The 24,644-nt window shown below is 41.0% G+C and overlaps 1 protein-coding gene across 2 annotated transcripts in view; it reads left to right on the plus strand.

Moving 5' to 3' along the window:
- Positions 1-2,021: 2,021 nt before the first annotated feature.
- Positions 2,022-24,644, plus strand: part of GALNT18 (polypeptide N-acetylgalactosaminyltransferase 18) — a 251,697-nt gene continuing 229,074 nt past the window's right edge. The window contains exons 1-2 of one of the 2 annotated variants that reach the window (XM_069857567.1): positions 2,022-2,211; positions 2,367-2,632. In XM_069857567.1, the coding sequence (XP_069713668.1) occupies positions 2,398-2,632 (235 nt within the window). In that variant the 5' untranslated portion in view covers positions 2,022-2,211; positions 2,367-2,397. The remainder of the gene's footprint in view (positions 2,212-2,366; positions 2,633-24,644) is intronic. The other variant, XM_069857566.1, reaches the window with a different exon arrangement.

Below are 24,644 nucleotides of genomic sequence, written 5' to 3' on the forward strand. Positions count from 1 at the left end.
TTATTCAAATAACTTATGTTCTGTTTTCCAAACAATTTTTGTTGGACTAGCCTCCTTCAGTGTACCCCTGGGGAAGTGCTTATATAAGTTGGCCAAAATTTCAGTTAGCTTTCAGTGAGGCTTAGAAGACTGAGGAAGCAGTTTGGGGTTTTTTTTTGAGCTTCATTGGCAGAGCTTACTGCAGCTTCTGTTGGGGTTGTTTTTGTACGGGCAAGAGTATCCACAGTTTTCACTGTTTCTATGGAGTACCAAATGATGGAAAGGAAGAAGTCATTCTGCCTTTTGGCAGGACTGTTGCTTGCCTTCTCTCTTGAATATGGGGTCTGGCTTATAATTCTTTTAAAAATAAACCCTCCAAATCCTAAGGCAAATCTGCTTTTACTTCTATTAAGACATTGAAATGTACTTTCAGGATTCTGCGGGTCTTGAAGGCTTACTGCATATTCTTCAGAGCAGTGAGTTCTGGTATCTGCTGTGCTTTCTGCCCACAGATAGGATAATCGTGGTGTGAGGATGGATTGTGGAAAGTGACTGCATAGTACAGTGTGACCCACAGCATTTGTTACTACTTGCTTTCACTGTATAGTAAGTATATAAAATAATTTTAGTATGTTACCTAAGAGGTGCCTCATTGTTCCTAATACTGGTCATGGTTGTGATACATTTTTGTCTTGATGCTATCAAAAGAAAAACATAGAATCACTAGGTTGGAAAACAATTCTTGGATTGAGTCCAATCACTCCTATCTGCCACTAAACCATGTCCCTAAGCACCTCATCTACCCATCTTTTAAACACTTCCAGGGATGGTGACTCAACCATCTTTCTGGGCAGCCACTGCCAGTGCCCAATGACTCTTTCTGTGAAAAAATTCTTCCTGATGTCAAGTCTGAACCTCCCCTGGTGCAGCTTGAGGCCGTTGCCCCTTCTCCTATCCCCTGTCACTTGGGAGAAGAGGCCAGCTCCTTCCTCTCTACAACCTCCTTTCAGGTAGTTGTAGAGAGCAATGAGGTCTCCCCTCAGCCTCCTCTTCTCCAGGCTAAACAACCCCAGCTCTCTCAGCCGTTCCTCATAAGGCCTGTTCTCCAGCCCTTTCACCAGCTTCATTGCTCTTCTCTGGACTCGTTCCAGAGCCTCAACATCCTTCTTGTGGTGAGGGGCCCAGAACTGAACACAGGATTTGAGGAGCGGTCTCACCAGTGCCGAGTACAGAGGGACCTCCCTGGACCTGCTGGTCACGCCGTTTCTGATACAAGCCAAGATGCCATTGGCCTTCTTGGCCACCTGGGCACACTGCTGGCCCATGTTCAGTCGCTGTCAACCAACACCCCCAGGTCCCTCTCCTCCAGGCAGCTTTCTAGACAGACTTCTCCTAGTCTGTAGCACTGCACAGGGTTGTTGTGCCCCAAGTGCAGGACCCGGCACTTGGCCTTGTTAAACCTCATGCCATTGGACTCTGCCCAGCGGTCCAGCCTGTTCAGATCCCTTTGCAGAGCTTGCTTAGTACCGAAGTCTCTAACAGGAAGAGATTTATCTATCATGTACCTTCTCTCGAATCGGTGTGATTTCATATCGAGAAGGATTTGCCTCCTTAGTCCGTCCTCAGAAGTCTGTGTGAAATGCGAGGTGAAGGGAGGAAAGCGGCACGAATACGCCGAACTAAACCAGTGAGCTCCCGGCGCCGCCGCTAATTCCGGAGCGAGAGGGCACCCGGTGCGCCCCGGGGAGGCGAGGGGTGGATGGATGCCGGGGTGGATGCGAGCAAGAACCGGCTATTGCCCCCAGCACCTGGCGGGGAGCGGGGCGCGCGAACCGGCTCCGAGGCTGAACGCAGCGCGAGGCCGGGCGGGGGGCTCCGCGCCGCGCTCCCGTCCCGCCCCCCGCGGCGGCCGGAGCAGGTGGGCCCCGCGCAGAGCCCGCCCCGCCGGCGGCCTCGCCATTGGAGGAGGGGGCTGTCCGTCCGCGCCCGGCGAGCCCCGCTCTCCGCCGAGCCGCTCCGGGCGCGGAGCCGGGGCCGGGGGCGATGGGGAGCGGCGGCGGCGGGAGGAACAAAGTTTGCGGCGCTCGGCTGCTCGCGTCCCTGATGCCCGGAGCCTGAGCGCGGCGGGCGGCTGCTCGCCTCGCCGCTCAGCGCAAAGTTTCAGCTGTTTTCATGTACTAAAAATCCGGGATTCTAATTATCAGCCCTCCCCGCCCCCACCTCTCCTCGTAGGTAGGCGAGAAATATTTTTATTCTGTGGATCAGAGAACTTTTTTTTTTTTTTTTTTTCATGGAAATTTACTGACTTCGGAGCGGTCTCCGTTTCGGGGAAAGGGAGGGAAAGGATTCGTTTTCATCGCGGTTTATTTTTGTTTTCTGGATCGCAGGATTTTTGGAGCTATATGGAGGGATCTCAGGATGGTGTGCACCAGGAAAACCAAAACTTTAGTGTCCACTTGCGTGATTTTGAGCGGAATGACTAACATCGTCTGCCTGCTGTACGTGGGCTGGGTCACCAACTACATTGCCAGCGTTTACGTGAAAGTGCAGGAGCCGATCTCGGAGAAAAAGTTAGAGGAAGACAAAGGGGACACTTTAAGGATTATAGAAAGGCTGGACCATTTGGAAAATGTCATCAAGCAGCACATCCAAGGTACCGCCTTACCCCGGGCTCGCTCTCCCTCCCCACCCACCGCCGGGGGGTTGCGGGGTCCCCTCCGGGGCCAGCCCGGGGCCGGTGGGGGTTGGGGGTGCCCCCTCCGGGGCTGGGGGGGTGCCCGCGGTCTCCTCCCTCCGTGCCTCGCCAAAGCGTGATCCCCGAGGGGGGCGCCGGGGGAGCCTCTTCCCCTCTTGCCGTTATCGTCACTGTTTCCTCTTTGCTGTTTTCTTTTTTCCCCTCATCCGAAATGGGTCTCGCCGAGGGGAATTTTTTTGTTTTCCTCCCCACCCCGACTCTGCGGATCCGGGCTGAGTGTGTGCGAGTCCAGCTCTGCTCAGGGATTTCCCTCAGAGCTGCTGTAGCGCTCGGAGCCCCTCGGGATTGTAACTGGGACAGGCTCTCGTTTGTGTCATGTCTTCTTAATTTGGTCTCCTTTTAACAGGAGCTGTGGGAGAAGGGGGGAGGAATATGATTACTTCCTGGGAGTTTAGGATTTTACCTGACTTTGCTTTGCTGGGTGATCTTTAGTGTCTTCTTTTATATTTTCATTATTTGCCTGGCATCCTATGGTCCTTCCCTCAGTCTTCCCCGTGGGTTGGATAGTGCTGAGGCTGGAGGTGGGTGTGAGCCCTTACAAAATCTAGAGGGAGCATCTTTCTCTGTTTCTGCCTAAGCTCTCCTGCGTGTTCAAAACCCAATTCTAGTCTCTCCCAAGTCTGAAAAGGGAGAACAAACCATCTGGTAGAGGATTCCTATCACTAATGCAGAAAATCTTGCCTGCTTCCAGGCAGCTGTGGCCAACTGGTCTTCTGGGAATGTGAAGAAAGGTGGAGCAGGCAGAGTGGCTAATCCTGTATGAATTGGGATTCCCTTGTCAGTACTTATAAGTTTGCAGGAGTGTGAAAGCACAGCTACTTTGCTGTGGCTTGTTTTAATACTTTTTAAGATGAGACATCACCATTCAGTTTGTATATACCTGCATTTCTTATGTAGTCTTGTCATCTTGGGTGAATTAATAAAATAGTACTCTTTCCTGGAGGATGACTTATAGCAGCTTCTGCAAGTTTTAACTTCTCTCATGTAGTCCTTAAGTTTTTCTTGATTCCTGAAATGGATTTTTTAGAAGGAAATACATTCTTGCCTATGTGCCAGTGGAGTGCACTGTGGAAGCATGGATGAAGGCAGGGAATTTTCAAAAGGCGCTGCTAAGAGTTAGGTACGTGAAGTTAATTGACTTTCTGTATGAGCTTGGAGCGCAACTCCTTCAGTTTTGCTGGTGTGAAGTTCCAAAACTTTTATTTCTTTTCAAGGAAAGTAAGCATCCTTATTGGTATACTCAGTGGTTCTGAGTCTTCTGAAAACGTATACTTAAATCAGGGGAGACTATAGCATGGATTAGAGCATATATTTATTTTGTGACTCTTTGTGACTCTGCATAAACAAACCAGAAGATATTTTCTTTAAATACCACTTGTATGGAGGTTGAACGTAGGAAAAAATTCTTTACAGAAAGGGTCATTGGGCACTGGAACAGGCTGCCCAGGGAGGTGGTTGAGTCACCTTCCCTGGAGGTGTTTAAGGCACGGGTGGACGAGGTGCTGAGGGATATGGTTTAGTGTTTGATGGGAACGGTTGGACTCGATGATCCGGTGGGTCTCTTCCAACCTGGTTATTCTGTGATTCTGTGATTCTGAAAATAATTAAGCAAGCAATTTGGTAATACATACTAGAATATATTTTTGGGAATAAATGTAAAGTTTACAAATTTCTCATACCTTATGAAACCACTTACTCTTTTAAATAAGTAAGTACCATAAATCATTATCCCCAAGTGGGTTTTCTGTATTTTTATTTGCCAAATTGTAATAATTGGGATTCCCAAGGAATTTCTGTGGCAGAGATTGTAGAGTAAGATGTCATTTTGATCAGGTTTTACCTAGCACTGAGGTGCTGTGAAATCTGAGTCATGGTGCAAAACTCACTGGAAGGAGTTTCTCAGGGCTCGACTGGGTCTGGGATAAATTTGAAGGTCAGCTTTAAGAAGTATATGTTTGAGACTCATTCCCGTAAACTGGATAAACCAGCTTCCATAATGGTTCTGGACTAGCTTATAAAGGTTATCTGTAGTTTGCAATTAAATTTTTCCTTGGGCCACTTCTTTTTATGTTGGAGGGGAGGTGTTATTAGCTCAGATTTCTGCGGTGATGAACAGGCATGAAATTAGCATGGGTAATAGAATTGCATTCCATAGGATATCCTGCAAATACCAGAGCTCTGGCTGCAGCATTTTACACATGGGGCTTTACTAATACTTCATTTTAATTTGTTTTCAGATTGAATTGTTTAATTAGATGCCATCTGGGAATTCCTTTAGCATATAAATTCCAGTCTTGTAATACTTTATCAAGTGTCCTGGAAATGAGAAGAAATAAGAGGTGCATTCATATAAAATATTTTGAAGTATGTGTTTTTACAAGTACATATTCCTGGCAAGAAAAGTGTCAGCTGGAAAAGAGGCATACAGATAAGAGAAGTTCAGAGGGAAAAAGTCTGCATGCCTCATGTTTTGAAAGAACAGTATGTAAAGGGAAATACTGGTACTTGTATTGGCCAAGATTGGAAAAGTTTGTATGCTCAGGTACATACTGGCCTTATTGCACATCTTACACCATTTTGTATCCACACTTCTGCAAATGTTGAAGGATAATTTCTCTGCCTGCACTTTCTGGTTTAAGAGTGTGTGTCTCCGCTCTGCCTGTATGGTATTTCCTTGCTTCCTTCTTTCCTCATTATGTGTTAGTTTGTCACGTAGCCTATGGATGTGCTGTGCAAGAGTTGTGTGTTTATATACTGACATCTTGGGCAGGACTGACAGCATTGCAGTCCAGTTGGGCAATCTGGACCACAGAAGTATTTTCTAGAGTAGAAGCATGGTGCTGGAGCTTGAGAATCAGGAATTCTTTACTTGTGGCCTGTCAGAGTTTGTTAGATGATTTTGGTCAAATCACTTTACCTTTTTTGCAATGATTTGCTTTCATATGGCACTGTGTTGTAGCGATTGTGGTATTAATTAGGACTGAATGTTGTCTAGCTAATACTGAAGAGATTCTCCCCCTGCTCTCCTCCCACCACCACAACCCCATGCTTAGTCTTTATTAATAGGGACAGAGAACCCACTGAGAGAAGCTTTTATTTTCCACTTACTTGAGAGTTTGCAAACAAGATGTTATATTTTTTGAGATTAATTTTGTGTATGTGTTTGTGTGTGAAAGAAACCGAGAAAAGACCAGATGGATAGTTTTATGCAAAATGCAGGCCTTTTTATGTCTAAAAAATGTGGCACGTATAATCTAGTACTATCGAGCTTTTTTCCAGAAAGTGCACATTAAAGGGCTAAAGTTCATGAATATCGTGTTAAATGAAATATCTGTGATTCCAACCTTGGATTTGAAATCAATTTTCTTAATTTTATTTGAAAACAGTATGTTCTGTTGAGTTCACAAGGAACATACTGATTCAAGAACCTCAAACACCCTCTTTTTATTAAAATCAATACAAAGAGTGCTTCAGACAGATCATAACGTATCGTTCATCTTAATAATGCATAATGCCTTGGCTCTGTCAGTAACCATACCCGAAGCTGTACGTGCAGTTGGAAGACCATGCGAGTAGACAGGCTTCTCTTCGTTAGAAACTTGGTTTGTAACGATGACAAGAAGGAAAACACTAGCAATAGCAAGAAGGGAACAATTTTTTTTTTTTCTGCAGTCTAGCTTTAGGCCATTGTAGGGGCTGAGTTAAACCTGTTTCTTGTAAAGCTACACTATTGTTAAGCTCATTATCACTTAAAACACCTCATGTGTGCTGTCCTGTTTGTCTTGTTATGCAATGTCATTTTAGTATTTTTCAGCCTTCCTAGTTCTAATCAGATAATGCTTGCATTCCAGCATTATTTTAAAAGATTATGGACTATGAAATGAACTTGCTTCCTCTCTCCTTGGGACCTAAACAGAATTAATAGATTATGTGCAGTTAATACATAGAGTAGATCTAAGTTGATGTTGTAAACACACAGCTCATTTCTGGACCAGTTGAAGTCTTAGTTAAGATCAATGGGTGATTATTAAGACATCTGTGTTGTTCGAGGACTTTCATCCCTCATCTTTGCAAGTTGCTGTATCTGTTGACATAAATGGAATGTCAAGCATGTATGGACTTTTTTTGGGAAAATTTGTAAGAGTGGAGTTGTATGTGTTCTCTCAACCTGCTGCTTAGCATGATTTGTTCTGTGAATTTTCTTCAGCTAATGTTAGCTATCCCATTGTCGAGTATCTGTTGGACCTCTGTAGTCAGCTGGGGGAGGGAGGGATTCATTCCCTGGGTCTTGGACAGGTGTTAGGGTGGAATGATGTCTATTCAGAAACTGTATATTCTTAATTCTAATTCTTGATTTTAGCCATCTAAAGTAAATTTCGTCTTTGTTGCTACCCTTCATTTATTTCTTGATCTCAGACATGAGGAAGAATGTAGCATATAAACCTCTGGATGGTGATAGCTACTTTTGCAGCCTGGCTAGCTAGCTGGGCTCCGTGAAGTCAGGCTCACTAGGATTCTCATGGCTGCTCCACTGAGTCTTGTACTCTTGTGGCCCTTTCCTTTTGGGAATAATTAATTGTTAAATCCCCTCAGCTTATTTCCCTTAAGCTCAAAAGCAATTAGACATGTTTTTCACTCACTGCAGTGTATTTATTCTACTGAGAAACAAGCTAGTAGTAGGCAGTAGCCCTGGTGGGAATGCAGCTCTTGCTCCACTACAGAGGGTCCTGTGTTCATGCTCTCTATACAAGCAGAGACCTGCTGTCTCAATGTAGCTAATTGCAAGAAAAGGGACTACTTGGATATGTAAGACATGCAGGATTAATCCCATTATTTTTTCTCCTTAGGCTGTGACTTCTCAAGTCATTCTAGGCTGATGCATGTCAGTGCAGATTAATTTGAATTTAACTTTCATGTTCTTCTATACTTAGGAATGGATACACTAAAGAAAACCTTAATAGAGTGATCTCAGTTAAATTGCTGTAAACTTTCAAGCATTGCTGGAAGTGCAGGTATTTGAAGGATGATCTACTGAAGACTTAATTATGTTGGTTATGTTGACTGCAACTTGATAATTTAATACTACTACTATTAAAGTTAACTTTTTTGTGCACTTCTAGTATCTTTAGTTTTTTTCTAATTTTATTTTCCTGGTGGTTCTGCCACCAAGAATTTATTTTGCTGTGGTTAGGATGCAGTGGCCAGAACTGAGGAGTGTAGTCAGGCCTTATTAAGGTAACTATGTTTTATTGCTGGAGATTATATGATTCCTTTCACAATTGAAGTTGTTTTCTTTTCAGAGTAAGAGGTTTGGGGTTTTTTTCTGATTGCCGACTAGATGGTTGTATTAATTCTTCAGGTTTATACAATGGCAATAGCATGCCAGTTGCTCTGTTTTTGAGGTTGTCTTTTCAGCAAGAAACAAGAAAAGTTTTATCTGGCTATACAGTAAAAGTGAATGGTAGCTTTGTAGTTGGGGAGGGAATTGACCTGGATTCTGTTCCCTTCGATCTAGACAATTTCTGTAGTTCACAGGCTTCAACAACAGGTTGAAAAATGAATGCAGAGCAGAAGCTGGAAGCTGACTTCTGTGCCCTTCACAGGTTCTCTTACTGCTAGGCTAGAGATTTTTGCCTTTTCTCTCTGAAAATGTTTATTTTGGTTGACATTTGTCTGCATTAACGGCGTGGCTTCAGTTGAAAGAGTGGATTGTGCACTATAATCTTTGAGCAGATGATTTATGAGCTGTGCAGGGATGGAGATAGCTGTTCTACTTAGGGTTCTGGACTCAGCTCAGTGCTTCATTTATGTTGGTTAGGTGTCACTTCGGAAAATGTTGCTCAGGTTGACACAATTGGCCTGCAGCTGAGCAGAGATTCAAACCTCAGTCTTTTGACTTTCTGCTAGGCTGTTGTGCCCATTTTAGTATTAATAAGTGATCTTTATCTACACTACCAAAATATAGATAAATACAGTGGAAAAGAAACATGAAGCAAGTCCTATGCGTAGCTGCTGGGAGTTGCGTGAGATCACTGTATTGTGTGACCAGCGTCACCTTCTCATGACAACATCTCATGACAATATCTCATGATAATATCTCATGACAATAATGGTTGGACTCGATGATCTGGTGGGTCTCTTCCAACCTGGTTATTCTGTGATTCTATCTGCCTTAGCAGTCCGGTGTAAAAAATGCACTTACACGAGGGTGATTGTGATCTGCCAGTTAACTGTTGTGCTTACATGGGCAGGCAAAGAGAGCAGTGGGAGGTGTGACTTCTCTCGGGGCCTAAAACTCAGAATAGCCTTTGCTCAGAGGAGCCTGGTGCTGAGCTGCAGTATGATGCGATACCTGTGTTCTTGTTTTCTGGGTCAGAAAAAGATGGCTCTGTCTGTACACAAGGTATGCTGTCTGTATTTCTGAAGTAAATATGAGAGTGTTAGTGTACATGGAGTTCAAGAGTGTTTTCAGAAGCGGCTCCTACATGCTGTATTTAAGCAACAGGTCAAAAATCTACAGTTGTATCCCAGTGTATTGTTTGTGGCTGATAGAATTATTTTCTTTCACATAAGCCGAGTGCTTATGCAAGTCTAATACTCTGTATCCAGTAGTGCAGAATCTGGACCTGCAAGTGCAAAATGTGAGCCTTTCTATTGTGTTATACAAAAAGACTACAAATGCTTGGTTGTCGGAGTCTGACGTGAGCTGTGTGGTTTCTCCATTGTCTCTAAGGCTGAAAGGTTGAACTTGTTGCCTGCCTCTACCAATGTTGCTCCCTTGCCTGTGACAAGCCACAGAAGCTGTTTAATTTAATCTTGTGTTCAGCAGGAAGGTCTGGTCATCAACAATACGCCATGAAAACATGTGTAAGCTGCAGGATGATGGGGTAAGCTGATATTATCTGTCTGAATGTTAGAGACGTGGTATGTGAGGAAAATCTATGGCGATAGTGAGTATTGGGCTTAGAGCTTGAGACAGTAGTTGCAGTTGTGAAGATGGCTTAACTGTTTTCCTGAGGATGACGAGGAATCCTCAATTGCTTCTAGAACAGCCTAGAAACTTGATCATTAGCTGTTTATGTATGGAGTGTGGCGAGGGACAAAATGAGATGTGTATCACCTGGAATGGGTGAGCAGCTGTCCTCATTTATTGCAGCCATAGGATTGTTGTTCACTACACTCGGCCCCAGAGACAGGAGGCTGGACTTAGTACAGTCTGCTGTGGTGTCTTGGCATCGCCTCTGAGTCCAAAGCAGATATTGTGTGACTGCTGATAATAGGTGAAGTAATTTTCCAGTCCACAACTATCAAAACTACTTCTTCAGCCAAATTAGGTTTCTGACCATGCAGAAGTGAAAACTTCATATCTTGCTATGCCTCCTCTGAGGTGGATTCTTTTTCATTTGCCTGCTATATTATTTTCCTTTATAATTTCCCCTTTTTTAATTGTTTAAAATGTCTTCTAGTCTTCCTTGTTTGCTTACTAAGCAGTATGATGATAGGAGTCCAATGGCATTTCCACCATCTGTGGAGGAATTTTTCTGTGCTGCCCTTGGCCTCCCAACACTGCCTCTGTAGCCTCTTTAGAAACTTGGGGGCTCCTTTATTTCAGGGACTTGAGAAGTAGCTCAGTAACTGTCTATTTGGTGGGACAGTGTAGACAGGTATGCTGAGCAGGCATTGAAAATGCTGGCTACCTGAAATATAATGCTCTGTCTTCGTGCTGCTGTCACCGTTAAATCTATTCTGACTACAGTTGTGCAGTGTTCTCTGTGTAACAACTTGTTTTCATTTTCTTGGTACATTTTCTCTGCGCAACTGGTGTTTTGTAACCAAGACACTATTTTTAACATGATATCCTGAGTTTCCTGCAGCAGAGACAAAGATCTTTATGAACCAAAACCACAACTGCAGTTATTGCACCTCCTCTGCTTGGTTTTGAAAATGAATAAATGAGAAAATTCTAACTTCTTTTTTATAATAGGGGGATGGAAGGTGCAAGGTACTACCTTGAAATTCTCTGCCTTTAAAATGCCAGATGGTGTCTTCTCAATTCCATAATGGATTCTTACTGTATCCTCTACTTAAATTATATGATTTTTAATATTTATTATTTCTATGATAGTAACACTGTAGCGGCTAGCTTGAAATCTCAGCTGTATTGTGATCAGCGCTGTACAAATGTGCAGTGGAACCCTTGACTCTGATATCTTGGTCTCCATGGATAACGTCCGCAGAAGCTGAGCGGAAGAGAGGGTTATAGAGTGTTGGTATGACCAAATTTATACAAACTATTGGTGGCAGATTTCACTCATTGCTGGAGTTGCTCAGGTGAATCAGAAGGTATTCTCTTCTCCTGTTAGTAGTAGCCAAAAGAGAGTGAATCCTGCAGTAGGCAAATGTTGCAGCGTCGTGTGGTAGCTCTATCTGTTCTCCCACCACAGATCCTGGCCTCATTGAATTTGAGACTGACGAGGTCTGAAGTAAGAGATGAGGTATCTCTCACCACATATGTTACAGTTAGCACATGTTAAATGTTGCTTTCTTGCCTAATTCTCTACTTGTGATTCAGCTATTTGTGATCTCGGTGACCTTATGGTCAGTAATGTTGATGGGGATGTGGAAATCCTATTGTACTTTTGGCTTTGCCATTTCCTGCCTCCTAAGTAAAACCCTTCATTTTCAATGTGATTGTTTGAATTTTCCTTTTATTAGAACTGTCACAGGTGATCGCCAAGAAAAGAGGATTTCTGTAAGCAGCTTTCTGAAGAATATAAGAAAAAGATAGTATTTCTTTTTTTTTTTCTTCATAGATAAATGGTCATTGTAGTCTTCATTTTAGGGAGATAATACAGTTTTATAGTCTGTCTTACTTGCCCATATGTAATCTGGATCAAGTTGGCGATCGGTTTCATGGATCATCCAACTAATGCAGTCAATTACTTGTCCCTGCTTTCATGGTGGATTCAAATTCCTCTGAAGCTTTTCTTTCTGCATCGAGTCATGACTTGCCAAAGGCTTTGCAAGAAGGTTTGACGTGCCATAGATTAAACAAAAACTGTCAGATAAACTTTTCCAGCACAGCAGACCCTGAGTCTGTGCCCATCCGTTACAGGATTATCATTGCAGTAAAGTTATGGCTAGAGAAAACACCTTTTGGGATTTCTTTGTGCACAGAATAAATAACGGCTTGCAGAAGAGAGCACAGCATAGTTTTAAAAATAACTTTGTTCTGTGTGTTTGTTTTCCCCTGAGGTGTTTATAATTTTACCAGCTGTTTATTGCATGATCACAGGATGCCAGCATTTCCCTCTTCTGCTTGTTTTAACAGGAATCTTTTAAGTTGCTAGACTAAATGGTGGAGGACCATTATGCTCTAATTTCTTAGTATGTCTTATTAGAAGGTGTGTTCACTTCATGTGTAATAGTTTGGAGAATAAGGAGGACCAGGGAGGAGAGGAGTATAGAAAAAGCTAAAGGCTGCATAAGAGTGCCTGAATGTTTTATCTCTTTTTAGTTAATATGCAACTACAGTTACTGAGTGGAAACTTATATTCTTAGAGTTGTCAAAACTAGTGAAACTAGTGCTATTGATTTTCCATGGAGTGGAAAGAAGCCATGCACCATTTCTGATTTTATTCTGCAAGCCTTTTACTTTTTTGTTATTCTCAAAACCAGTTTATTTTCTACTAGATTATTACAAATATTTGCTTGTGTTAATTAAAAACAAATCTAGCATTCAAAAAATGCAAGACTTCCATCTATTTGATTTAGTTTATATAACTCTTTTAAACATGAATAGTACCTTTAATGAAGTAAGAAATATTTGGCTTGCATACAGTTGGATTATCATAAGCAAGATACTGGCCTTAGCACCAAATTCTATTGCAATTGGTCTCCAATATTACAATCCTGTTTTTTGGTTTGATCCTGTTTTTTCAAGAGGCAGAAGAATTGGTACTCTGACTTTACAATGCAATGTCAGCCATAAAGGATTATGACATCATTAAACTTAGATGTAATTGAGATATTGTGTGTAGCTAATATTTTTACATGGTTGTAAAGCTGTATAAGTTAAAAATAATTTCCAAACTTTTAGACATGAACAAACCAACAACAAAGCCCCACAAGTACCAGAGATGTCCAAAACTGTACATAATGCCAGGAAGACTAGTGAATTTCTGCACTAAAAGAAGTAAGGCCGGAAAAAGCAGCAGACTTATGTTTGGATGTGCAATTCCCACTTAGAGCTTTCATTTCTCTAAACACAGGTTTGTAAGAGGATTGGTTTTGGTATAGAAATGTTGTAATCACATTGATTTGTTGTTATACTTCATATAAATGCAATTCTTTGAACATACATGAGTTTTGAAGCACATCTTATGTCTTTCTTACATGCAAGTAGTTTAAAAACACCTTAATAATAAATCTACTACTGTATTTTCATTTAAGTACAGAGAAACCATTGCATGCAAATTAACATGGTAATGTATATACAAATATTAAATATATATGAAATCTCTGTTAATAAAAATTTCTATGTAAAGGCATGTATGTGTTTTTAATGGATAAGGATCCATGTGTCTTTAAGGTGGAAAGGATCCTCGTAACTGTGTGATACATACTGATGTGGAAGGGTTTGTAAATGATAATACAAGCACTGAAGCAAGAACTTGATTAGAGCAAGTGGGAGCATGTTTGCATAATATCTCAGCATGGTGGCAACGGGAACAGACTCCTGCAGTTTGGAAATGCAAAGAACAGAAGTATTGCCTGAAGTGTGTTGGAATCAGGTTTTCAGTCAGTTGTTAGTGCTCTCTGGAGTAATTTGAGTAATAGCTGATGGCTAGAGTGAACCCTGCACATTTCACCACTTATTAGTGGAGGCTGTTCTTGGGGTGATTTGCAACTGTGGAAGCAGGTAGAACACTGGGTCATAGAGTGGATGGGGAGCCACACTATTGATTTCTCATTTGAAGAGGTGTAGGTGAAGCATTTTACGTTGAAACTTATAGCGCTTGAGACTAGATTTTTAATTGTTCAGCCCTGGATTGTTTTTTCATAATTAAGAAATAAGCTACTGTTGGAGAAGTCTTAAATTTATAAGAGAGTCAAGTTCCTTGTCATGAGGAAGCTGGGAGACTTGAAGCCACGTAAAAGGGAGTTTAATGTTATAATGTGTGCAATATTTCTTGGCTCCTTGCAGTAACAACATGTCAAGAGGTTTTTGTCGTCTTGAAAATATGCAGGAATTGCTTTTGATTTTGCAAAATTGCATGTAATTTCTTGACATTTCTTTTGATTCTGTTGATTAAAGCTTCCCTGCTTTGCCTAAAGATATTAAATAGAAAACCATCTGCTAAAAATGGATTGGCAACATTCCTGAAAATAACAATAAAAAAAAGGTTGTCTAAGGATATTCCAAAGAATGTTCCTTTTTGTGCTGTGAGATGCTGAGGAAAACAAAAGCTTCTATTACAGTATGGCAAAAGGTTGCAGTACCTGGTCAAATACTAGTATAAGTTTTTGTACCATAGAGAAAGATGTTGACTGGCAAAAACCCCACACAGGTACCAGATGATGTATTAGTAGTGTAAAAGTGTAATTACAAATGCTGTCCCACATGGTTGTGTTTACCACCTGTATCAGTGGTACAGGAACTGATGGATAATCATTCATTCAGCCCAGAGTACTCTCTGTGCATCTGCTGACAGTGAAACGTGCTCATTGCAGTCACTAGCTTTATGGACTGAAGTGTAGGTTATAGAGAATCACAGAATGGCAAGAGTTGGAAGGGACCTCTGGAGATCATTCAGTCCAACCCACCTGCTAAAGCAGGTTCATCTACAACAGGTTGCGCAGGAACATGTGTCCAGGCAGATTTGAGTATCTCCAGGAAAGGAGAGTTCACAATCCCCCGTGGCAGCCTGTTTAGGTGCTCTGTCACCCTCGTGGTAAAGAATTTTTTCCACGTGTTCAGGTGGAACTTCCTGCATTTCAGTTTGTGCTGGTTGCCCCTTTTCCTGTTGCTCTGTGCTGCTGAAGAGTCTTGCTCAATCCTCTTGACACTCACCTTTTAGATACTTATGAATCGACAAGATTCCCCTCTCAGGCTTCTTTTCTCCAGGCTAAACAGTCCCAGGTCTCTCATGAGAGATGCTTCAGTCCCCTAATAGTTCCTGTGGCCCTCTGCTGGACTAGCTCTGGTAGCTCCTTATCTTTCTTGAACTGGGGAGCCCAGAACTGGGCATAGTGCTTCAGATGGGATGTCACTAAGGCAGAGTAGAAGGGGAGGAGAACCTCCTTCTCCCTGCTGTCCACAATTGTCTTGATGCACCCCAGGACATAATTGGCCTTACATCTAACCTGTACTGGTGCATGGGATTATTCCTCCCTAGGTGCAGGACTCTGCACTTCCCTTTGTTAAATTTCATTAGGTTCCTTTCTGATTGCCTTTCCAGCGTGTCCAGGTCTTGTGGGATGGCAACACAGCCTTTCGGTGCATCAGCCGCTCCTCCCAGTTTTGTGTCATCAGCAAACTTGCTCTCAGCAAGTACACTCTGTCCCCTCATCCAGGTAATTGATGAATACGTTGAAAGATTGAGTAAATGAGTTGAGTAATCCTCCCAAGTTTTGTTAATATATTGCAAATATATAACTGGCATGGTCATGGAGAGTGATCTTTTAAATAACACTGTTGTACTCAGTGATGATTTTCTGATTGCACTTTATTATGTTAGTGTGAACAGCTTTTAGGCTGTGACTGGCTGTGCTGAAGCTGAGAACCTGCTTATAAGAATAAGAACTCTCTGTACATTTTCAGTGTTGGGACAACAACAGGAAGCAAGTATCTTAGCATGCTAAGAAAAAGAGTTTGTGCATTTAGCCTTGCTTTTGCAATGTAAGACTGCCATGTAACTTCCATAAAAAGTCGATTAGCTGCCCTAGGGGAAGAAGGTATGAAGAGGAAGGATTACTCAATACGGTGTGTGTCAGCACAGAGTCAATGGAAGATAATTCTGAATGTTTGCTTCTCCAGAAACTGGATTATCATTTAAACTCTCTGGTTAAGACAAATTTTAAATAGTAAAGCCATCTATGCAAGTACTGTATGTTTGCATCCTTTCTGCTACTAAAAAAATACAAGGTCTTTATATGAAAGTGAGAGCAAGAAAGTTCTGGTAGGGACTATTCTGTATTGAGGTTTTCCCTTATGTTAAAAACCTTAACATTGATGGATATTACTTTTTTTATTACATTCTTTCCACGTAGCAGAGGGTCCCTGGACTGAGTTCTCAGTCAGTGTGAATGTAGCTGAACTCTTGCTCTGAATTCTTTCCCCTTCTGGACTCGCATAAATTGCTGTCGCTGCCATGCTGCAGTAATTAATACATCTGAGGTATTGTGAGGCTTGGAAGTGGGTAGGATGATCTGTGCAGAACAGCATAAAAAGCAATAACTCATTTTGTCTGTTTTCTCTGCTGCCTCAGAATTCTGCTGTGGGTACCCAGGAGCCAGATTGGGATCAGGCTCTTACTTGCCCCACATTTGGGGAGGTATTTTCTTATATCACCACAAAAGAAAATAGTTCTGACGCATAAAGAAGGGGATGAGAAAGAAGAATCAAAGTATCTACAAATATAAAAGACAATGTAGTTATTAAAGGGCTTAGGTAAAATACTGTGTCAAATTACAGGCAATAGCAGATACTTAGCAGCGGGCTCTCTGCCATCTATTTTTAAAACTTATGCTTAGGCACCTGGCTAGCCAGGCTGTTGTTGCATGTCAGTGTGTAGCCGTATAAATTTCCTGGCTATTTTTATAATGAACGTAGTGCAGAGAATCTAAGAGTTGTAGCTATAATGATGAATTGTGACTCTGCAAGGCATGACAGAAAATTGACAGAATAACAACGTAGGATGTAACAGCTTAGCTTTGCTATGTTAAGCTAATAAAAAAGGTATTTTTTCTTTTAAGAACATAATTTTTAGTGTAAGCCTCTATTTAATGTTCATGCTTCAGATTTATTAAAAATGAGTTTGAATTTGCCTTCCTGCTATTTGATGAGAACAGATGTTATTTTCTCCCAGGTCCTCAACACCTGGAACGGGTAAAATTCTCCAAGCTCATTCAATTATCATCCAACAAGCAGGGCTTATTCAAGCAATTTACCTACAAGGGCCAATTCAACACAAGGTAGAAGAAAAAAAATACCCTTTTCACTGAATTTAAAATAAACTCAAGAGGAATCCTACTCATTTCATCAGAATGCGTAGCTGTGTTTTTTAAATTTAAAAAAAGGGAAGTTTATCAATTCATACTCATGCCCTTCTTCAGGATATGGTGTGTGTAGAACTCAGTTTACTCAAGTATAAATTGTAAGTTTTCTTTGCTTCTTGCTTATTTTCCTCTCTAAAAGCTCTCTCTTTGTAGGGTGTTTCTTCTTACTGCACACCTGTATAAATACCATACTTGAGTCATTCCTGGCTTACACTAGAGAACAGTGTAAGCAGCAAGATAGGAGTTAGCCCCCTTGAGGTAAACTTATGGGGTATTCAACAGCTCAGTTTTAATGCAGTTGGCACAACCCATCCTTTCCTGCTGTCTCTGGAACCATGTCACTTCAAACACTGTGAGTAACACTTGGGAGTAGACAGCCCTGGATGGAGAAACTTGCACATTTGAATTTCATATTTTCCAGTTTACACTTCATAAGGAGAAGTTGGATATTCTCTTTAAGCCATCAAATGGAAGTATCGATCACAATATCTACCTTTAGGTAAACTGAAACCTGAGCACGGTGTTTTGGCCATGTAACTTTTTCTAGCACTATATAGGATATCTGTTTTCAGGATCTCTCATTTCTAGCAGTGTTTCTGTCACAACTTGCTGCAGCAACTCCAAAACAAAAAAATAAACTAAAATGGGTGAACTTGAGATATAAGTGTGCTTACAGTCAAGCAATTAGAATTTGAATGAAGATGTAAATAGTTTGAAACACTGCAGCAGTGCTGTGTGGCAGGGTGCTGGTCACTTCTCCCAAACTGACTTTTTGCTGGTGTCTTCTCCCAAGTAGCAAGTGATAGGATGAAAGGAAATGGCCTCAAGTTGCAGCAGGGGAGGTTTAGATGGGATACTAGAAAACATTTCTTTACTTAAAGAGTGGTGAAACTTTGGAACAGGCTGCCTAGGGAAGGTATCGAGTCTCCTTCCCTGAAGGTGATTGAAAAGCATGTAGACGTGGCACTTTGGGACATGGTTGTTTGGATTGTGCTGATGGTTGGACTGGATGATATTTGAGGTCTTTTTCAACCTTGATGATTCTATTCTATGAAATTGGCGGGTGTCAGCAGACTAGTTAGTACACAAGTTAGCTGGACAGTGTCCTTCTGCCTCAGTAGTGGTTAATCCACATGGTTATGTTTCTCTAGAGCATAAGGGCTGACGGTTGTACTAAATATTGCTGCTTTCTAGGACAATTCAGATCTTGTCAGTAGTATGTTATAATTCCAGTGTGTCAGTGGAGGTGTGTCTGCCTATGGGCACTTCACATTCAATGGTTGTTTATTTGCTGACATCAGATAGAATCTTTTAATCTCAGATTTAAAAGTTGTACTATATTGCTATGCTACATAGCTATTCCTATTAAGAGAACTAGAGATAAAAGACCAGCTAATACAAATTCTGAGGAATCCACACAGTAAGATTTGGTTATTATGTAATTGCTTAAAATAATTACTAGTAATATTGGCATTAAAAGGAGTAATTAAATACCTACAGGGCTATCTCAGAACCATTCCATGTTCTACTTCTGAATTAATAAGAAAACAATGTTTCATTCACCAGTATACATTTCTAATAACTTTGGAACTTAGTAGTCAAATTGATTGGAATCAGAGGTAAAAAATCTTGGAAATCATTATATCCATATGAATCTCCCGCAGGTAACAGAGGGAGACTCTGTAGATACTCTTCTTGTGCCAGCTGAAAAGCTCCATTTTACTAAATATTTGCTGTCAGAGAATGTGCTTAGAAAAAAACATCTGCCTGCCTCCAGTAGTTTCCTAAATATTGGAAAAATTTCAGAAGAGCTCACATAACCCCAGAATTGAGTCCAAAGAAAAAGTGGCATTATAAGTTTTTGTACTCAGTGATCTGATTTATTTAATTGTGTCCTAGGTCCACTGAAAGCTTCTTGAAAAGAATTCCTCTGCAGAAAACGGAGAGGTCATTCTCCTAATATGACTGCAACTTCCTGGTGTGTAATGCAGCAGATTAGTATTTTTATCAGCTAAACTGATTTCTGATTGCAGATGGCCAAAAAACTGGGACACGACAAAATTAGCAGCAGTATTAATAAATGAGATGGAAAGTGTGCTTTTCTATCTTCGTATATTGTGCAGAACATCTTCTGAGCTGACAGTCCGTTCTCCTCAGCTCCAGGATTTCCTTTCCAATGAAGGAAATCATGTCGTCTTTTAAAGGTCATGACTAGGAAGCACAGTGGTTGTTGGGATCTGGCGTCTCTGGGAGTGGGACTATGAAACATTAAGCTGGTTCTCCACCACACTAGTCTTAGTTTCAGGACCCCAGTGCCCCATTTGCAAGGATGAGAGTGTAAAAATAAGTGAAGTCTAGATGGGAAATTGCCAGGCTGCACACGTGTACTTGCGGAGTGTTGGAGCATCAGTCAGTGCAAAGTGGTGTGCTTTTGAAAGGTATCAGGCTTAACTGTTACAAGCTTAGAAAGATCAAAATGTATATTATCTCTATGGATTTATTACCTTCAAATCACTAGCCGACTGCCACAAACCTCTTGCCACAGAATCTCCCTGGTGTTTATAGTCATACTGGGTATCTTTAGTGTACGTGTTGATATGTACACATACAGTCTGGAGGGAGGGTGGTTCTCTGAGTAGTAAGAAAGATATATAAAATGGCAATAATCATTCTTTGCAGAATCTGCTATGAAGCACTCATGAACATGTGAGTACATATATATGTGTAATAGTTATATAGAAACGTACGTTTAACAGATGTGAAGCTTCACAAGACCTAGTTTTGGGAAAAACCTTCAGATACATAGAATCATAGAGCTGTAGAATGGTTTGGGTTGGAAGGGACCTTAAAGATAATTTAGTTCCAACCCCCTTGCCATGGGTAGGGACACATCCCACTAGATCAGGCTACACAAGGCCCCATCAGCCTGGCCTTGAACACCTCCAGGGATGGGGCATCTACAACTTCCCCTGGCAACCTGTTCCAGTGCCTCACCACCCTCATTGTAAAGAATCTGCTCCTTATGTCTAATCTAAACCTTCCCCCTTCCTATGTAAAGCCATTACTCCTCATCCTGTCAATACATGCTCTTATAAGAAGTTTTCTTGTAGTCCCCCTTCAGGTACTGGATGGCTGCTTGCTATAAGGTCTCCTGGGAGCCTTCTCTTCTCCAGGCTGAACAGCCCCAACTCTCTCAACATATCCTCATAGCAGAGGTGCTCCAGCCCTCTGATCATCTTTGTAGCCCTCCTCTGAACCTCTTCCAACAGTTCCTTATCCTTCTTATCTTGGGAATTCCAGAACTGGACACAGCACTCCAGGCGGGGTCTCACGAGAGTAGAGAGATGCAGAATCACCTCCCTCACCTTGCTGGCCATGCTTCTTTTGATGCAGCCCAGGATATGGTTGACCTTCTGGGCTGCAAGCGCATGTTGCTGGCTCATGTTGAGCTCCTCATTAATCAGCACCCTCAAGTCCTTCTCTGTAGGGCTGCTCTCAATCATGTCGTCTCCTATCCTGTATTGAAACCATGGATTGCCCTGACCTGGTGTAGGACCTTGCACTTGGCCTTTTTGAACCTTGTGAAGTTACCACAGGCCCACTTCTCCAGCCTGTCCAGGTCCCTCTGGATGACGTCACATCCTTCCAGTGTCACAACTGCACCACTCAGCTTAGTGTCATCTGCAGGCTTGCTGAGGGTGCACTTGATCTTGCTGTCTATATCCCCAATGAAGATATTAACCAGTACTGGTCCCAGTACAGACCCCTGAAGGACACCACTTGTCATAGATCTGGATGTTAGCTTTTGACCACTACTCTCTGAATGTGAACATCAAACCAATTTGTTATTCACTGAACAGTCCACCCATCAACTCCAAATGTCTCCAATTTAGAGAGAAGGATGTTGTGGGGGACTGTGTCAGAAACTTTAGAGAAGTCCAGATAGATCGCATCTGTTACATACATTGTTTAGTGGTCTGCAGAATACTTTATAAAGGATTTGTTTTGCTGTAGAATGTGTGGATATATCACTTCAGAAGGCAGAATGTCTACTCTCACAATTAATTACTTTTCTTTGTGGTAGCAAAGACTTATATTGTGGTCCTAGGTGGGTGTGATAAAGAGTTTCTATGTTTGAATTCATGGAGAGTGATTTCTTTCATCTGAAGAGTTTTCGTGTTTGCTTATAAGGTATGATACCCTACTGTAATGAATTAGGATTATAACAGCTGAGTACGGAATTAGGGCATTCTTCAAAACACTACGTCACCGCTTAAGTTAGTGAGTTGATTTTTATATAATCACTTGCCATTATACAGGAACCTGAAATTGAGAACACATCTTCAGTAATGTTCTTAGCTGCCACTGGACAGAGAGAAGGTAAGAATGTCAAAAAGGCTTGGTGATGGCTAAGCTGCAGTTAGAAGTTTGATGTACTATTCCCTGACACCTATGTTTTCTAATTATTCTTAAATTAAGGTCAGCTTTATAGGACATAAACATATTTTCATTGTAGTCAACACTGTCTTCAGCCTGTACGTTAAGGTGCAAACGCAGGTCCCTGGATTGATCTGGAGGGAAACGCAGAAACCTGTTCCAGATTTCAGTTTGCATCTCCACAGCCATTAGAGCAACATCGTTATTGCTAATAGAGTGATCAGTTACAGGAAGAATGAGTGTCTGGTGAAAGCCTGCCACTTGGAATAGCTGGGATTTGGATTAATTCTTTCAATTAATGGGCCTACTTCCTTTTGATATTAGTGATGGTTCTTCCACCAGCAGGTGGAGATGATTTTTCTTCCATTCAGGCACAGGTGTCACTTTGGCTTGCTGAGCTGATTAATATTCCTAAACAAAAGCTTCAGTGTTTACTGTTCTAGAAGGAGGCTTGTCAAATCCAATCAGTCATTATATTTATGTGGCAAATTCTGTTTGGGATACATTGTAATCAGGCTGTGCATGAATATTTTTATGAAACAATAGAAACTTGACGCTGTTTGGGGCCCTCTGCAATGAACAGAACTACTAAAAGAATGTTTGCAACAGGAAGATAAGCATTGTTACATTTTTAATAAGTTTTTTTTGCTTCAATAATGGAAATTCTTTTTTTCTTGTGGTTAATAATCTTCTTTGTCAGAGGATGTATTTATCTACTTTTGCTTATGGTCAAATTGTGTGCTAACTGCTTTGGTAAAATGCCAGTTTGCCTCGTGACAATTTTGTATTTTATATATAGGCACGGGGACTGGGCCCCTTCTGTTGTTCTTGTCTGTCGCAAGGGTGAATGAAGTTCCTTTCCTTGCTTTGCTTTTAATACTTGTGTATTACCACCTTATGCTTTTAAAAAGGTAAATAAGAAATAAGGGGTGTGCAAGATAAGTGAGGTCTGTGGTTTTTCTTTTTTTTGAGCACCTTGTTATGATATATGGCTAGTTTTATTCTATTTTTTTGAATTCGTGTGCTATTTCAAGGTGATTAAGCAGGCTCGTTTGCAGGGTAGTGTTACCATGTCCTGTTTAGGAAAAAAACATTGTCAAGTCCTGCATAGCAAGAGGAACTCTGATAGTCCATTGTTTCAAGTGCTGTCAACTCTGCTACTTTATATTACGTTGGGAACATTTCAGCTAGCAAGCTTTTGTATAGTTAGGAATTGTCTTGACAATGATTGAAACTTCCAAAAATCTTATTTCATTTGCTGACTACACTGGTTACTTAGTAAGGCATAAACTTTCTGTGATTTCCTGTAATTTAATTTAGTGCTACGGCAAAAGTTTTGTATCTTTTTAGGGGAACTTCCTCAAACATAGTCTGAAAAATCACTCTAAAGGCAACAATGCTATTAAGGACTGTAGTGGGAGTATATGTGAAAGAGAATTCCTGTTCTTTAGGGTGAGCTGATACTTCTAACAGTAAAATACAATTTATTTCATGTATTAGGAAGGATTGCCTAGCAATTTACTGACAGAAGGCAAATGTTTTTCTTTTAAAATTTCATTTTCATTAAATTCTTTACATGTAGATCACAAAAAAAACCCCAAAAATCAAACCCTTAAATCTTAGACTACAGGAACAGTAAATACATATGTGGTAGGTAACTAGGAATATTTTGGAAATGACACTAGAGTTTACACATAGCTCTGTGAGGAACTACAGTTTAAAAAGCCTTAAGGTTCTTATTAATCTGATATAGTAGTGACAGATATGAGGAGTGTAAGTAGAAATTCTTTTGTGTGAATACATAACCTCTGAAGCCCAAGTTTGCCAATTTTTCAGGGAATGTTTGACCTTAATGTGTATTATTGATTGGGTTTTCAACCCAGAAGTGCTATTTAATTATTAATATGTGTCTCTCCAGGATTCTCCAATTTCTAACGTGTGCTTGAATGCAACAACACTTTCCTTCCTCTCACTGACTCTGAAATCCCTGAAACAATGACCCTTATGCCTTCAACTGACTAAGATGGTGTTTACTTGGAAATGTGGTGTAACTTATAGAAGAGCTGGGTTGCTGTTTACTCTATTAATATCTTAATTCCATTAAGCTCGTGCGAATGGCTTAGGTTCCTTGAACGCTTCTAATGGAATGATTTAAGCTATTGATTTTTCAGCTGGCTTTGTTATATGCCTTAAGGTACAAACAAAGTCAGGGTGTCAACTCTTTTTCTATGGATTTACTCCAGAATTACTTCTGCACAGTTCAGAGTAAGTATTTCAGGTCAAAGGAACCCCCAAATGGGTTTTACTGAGCAGGGAATTTACTTAATGGAAATTCTCATTCTGTACATCAATTTCATCTTCCATGCACAGAGTATCTTTTAATGACTCTTCAGAATATATGCATCCAAGATTTGCATGTTTGATCTTTCTGATATGGAAAATGTATGCTGCATGAAATTAACCTCCTGTCATGCACAATTTCCTACTAGAAGTTACTTATTTCAATTTATTTTCCATTTTTTGGACCTGGAAGTCTTCCAGACAAAATATTTTCTTTTCAGAGTTGCATAGTGCTTTGCTCTTCCGTTAGTCATAGTGACTCTTGCAGTCCTACTGACTTGGGCAGTAAAGTAGGAGTCGGCATGAGTGAGACGAATCTAATCTGCTGCACTGTGCATTTTACTATAATATGAAGTAATTCTACTTTGACACTGTTGTTTTTCCAGACCAGTCTGTAGCCTATTCATCAAGTAATTTTTTGAAAGGTGTGGCTGGAGCAGTCAGTAAGGTTTTATGAATACTGAAAAGCCTAGGTGGCTTATTCTGTATATTCCAGATTATTATGAACATGTAATGTTTTCCTTTCTCAGTCATGCAAGAATAAGAAAATTAATGTGCATGCAGAACATACTTAAAATTTATTATGACAGTGGAATTGATGAGTTTAACTTGTCCCTATGTGCCACATATGACGGAGAGAGCAAATGTTAGTCATTCACCTTGGGGAAAATGCATTTATTCCCTTACAGAGAAATCCAAGGTAAACTTTGAAAATGTTTTTATTAAATAACCATCTTGAGAGAGATTGCCAGTGCAACTTCTCTACATCTTTATTTACTTGTGCAGCTGAGAGGAAGAAGGCAAGAAAAATATCCACACCCAAGTGTATTTGTATGACACAATGGATAAAAAC

The sequence above is a fragment of the Phaenicophaeus curvirostris genome, chromosome 5, assembly GCF_032191515.1.
Source record: "Phaenicophaeus curvirostris isolate KB17595 chromosome 5, BPBGC_Pcur_1.0, whole genome shotgun sequence".
Classification (NCBI taxonomy): Eukaryota; Metazoa; Chordata; class Aves; order Cuculiformes; family Cuculidae; genus Phaenicophaeus; species Phaenicophaeus curvirostris.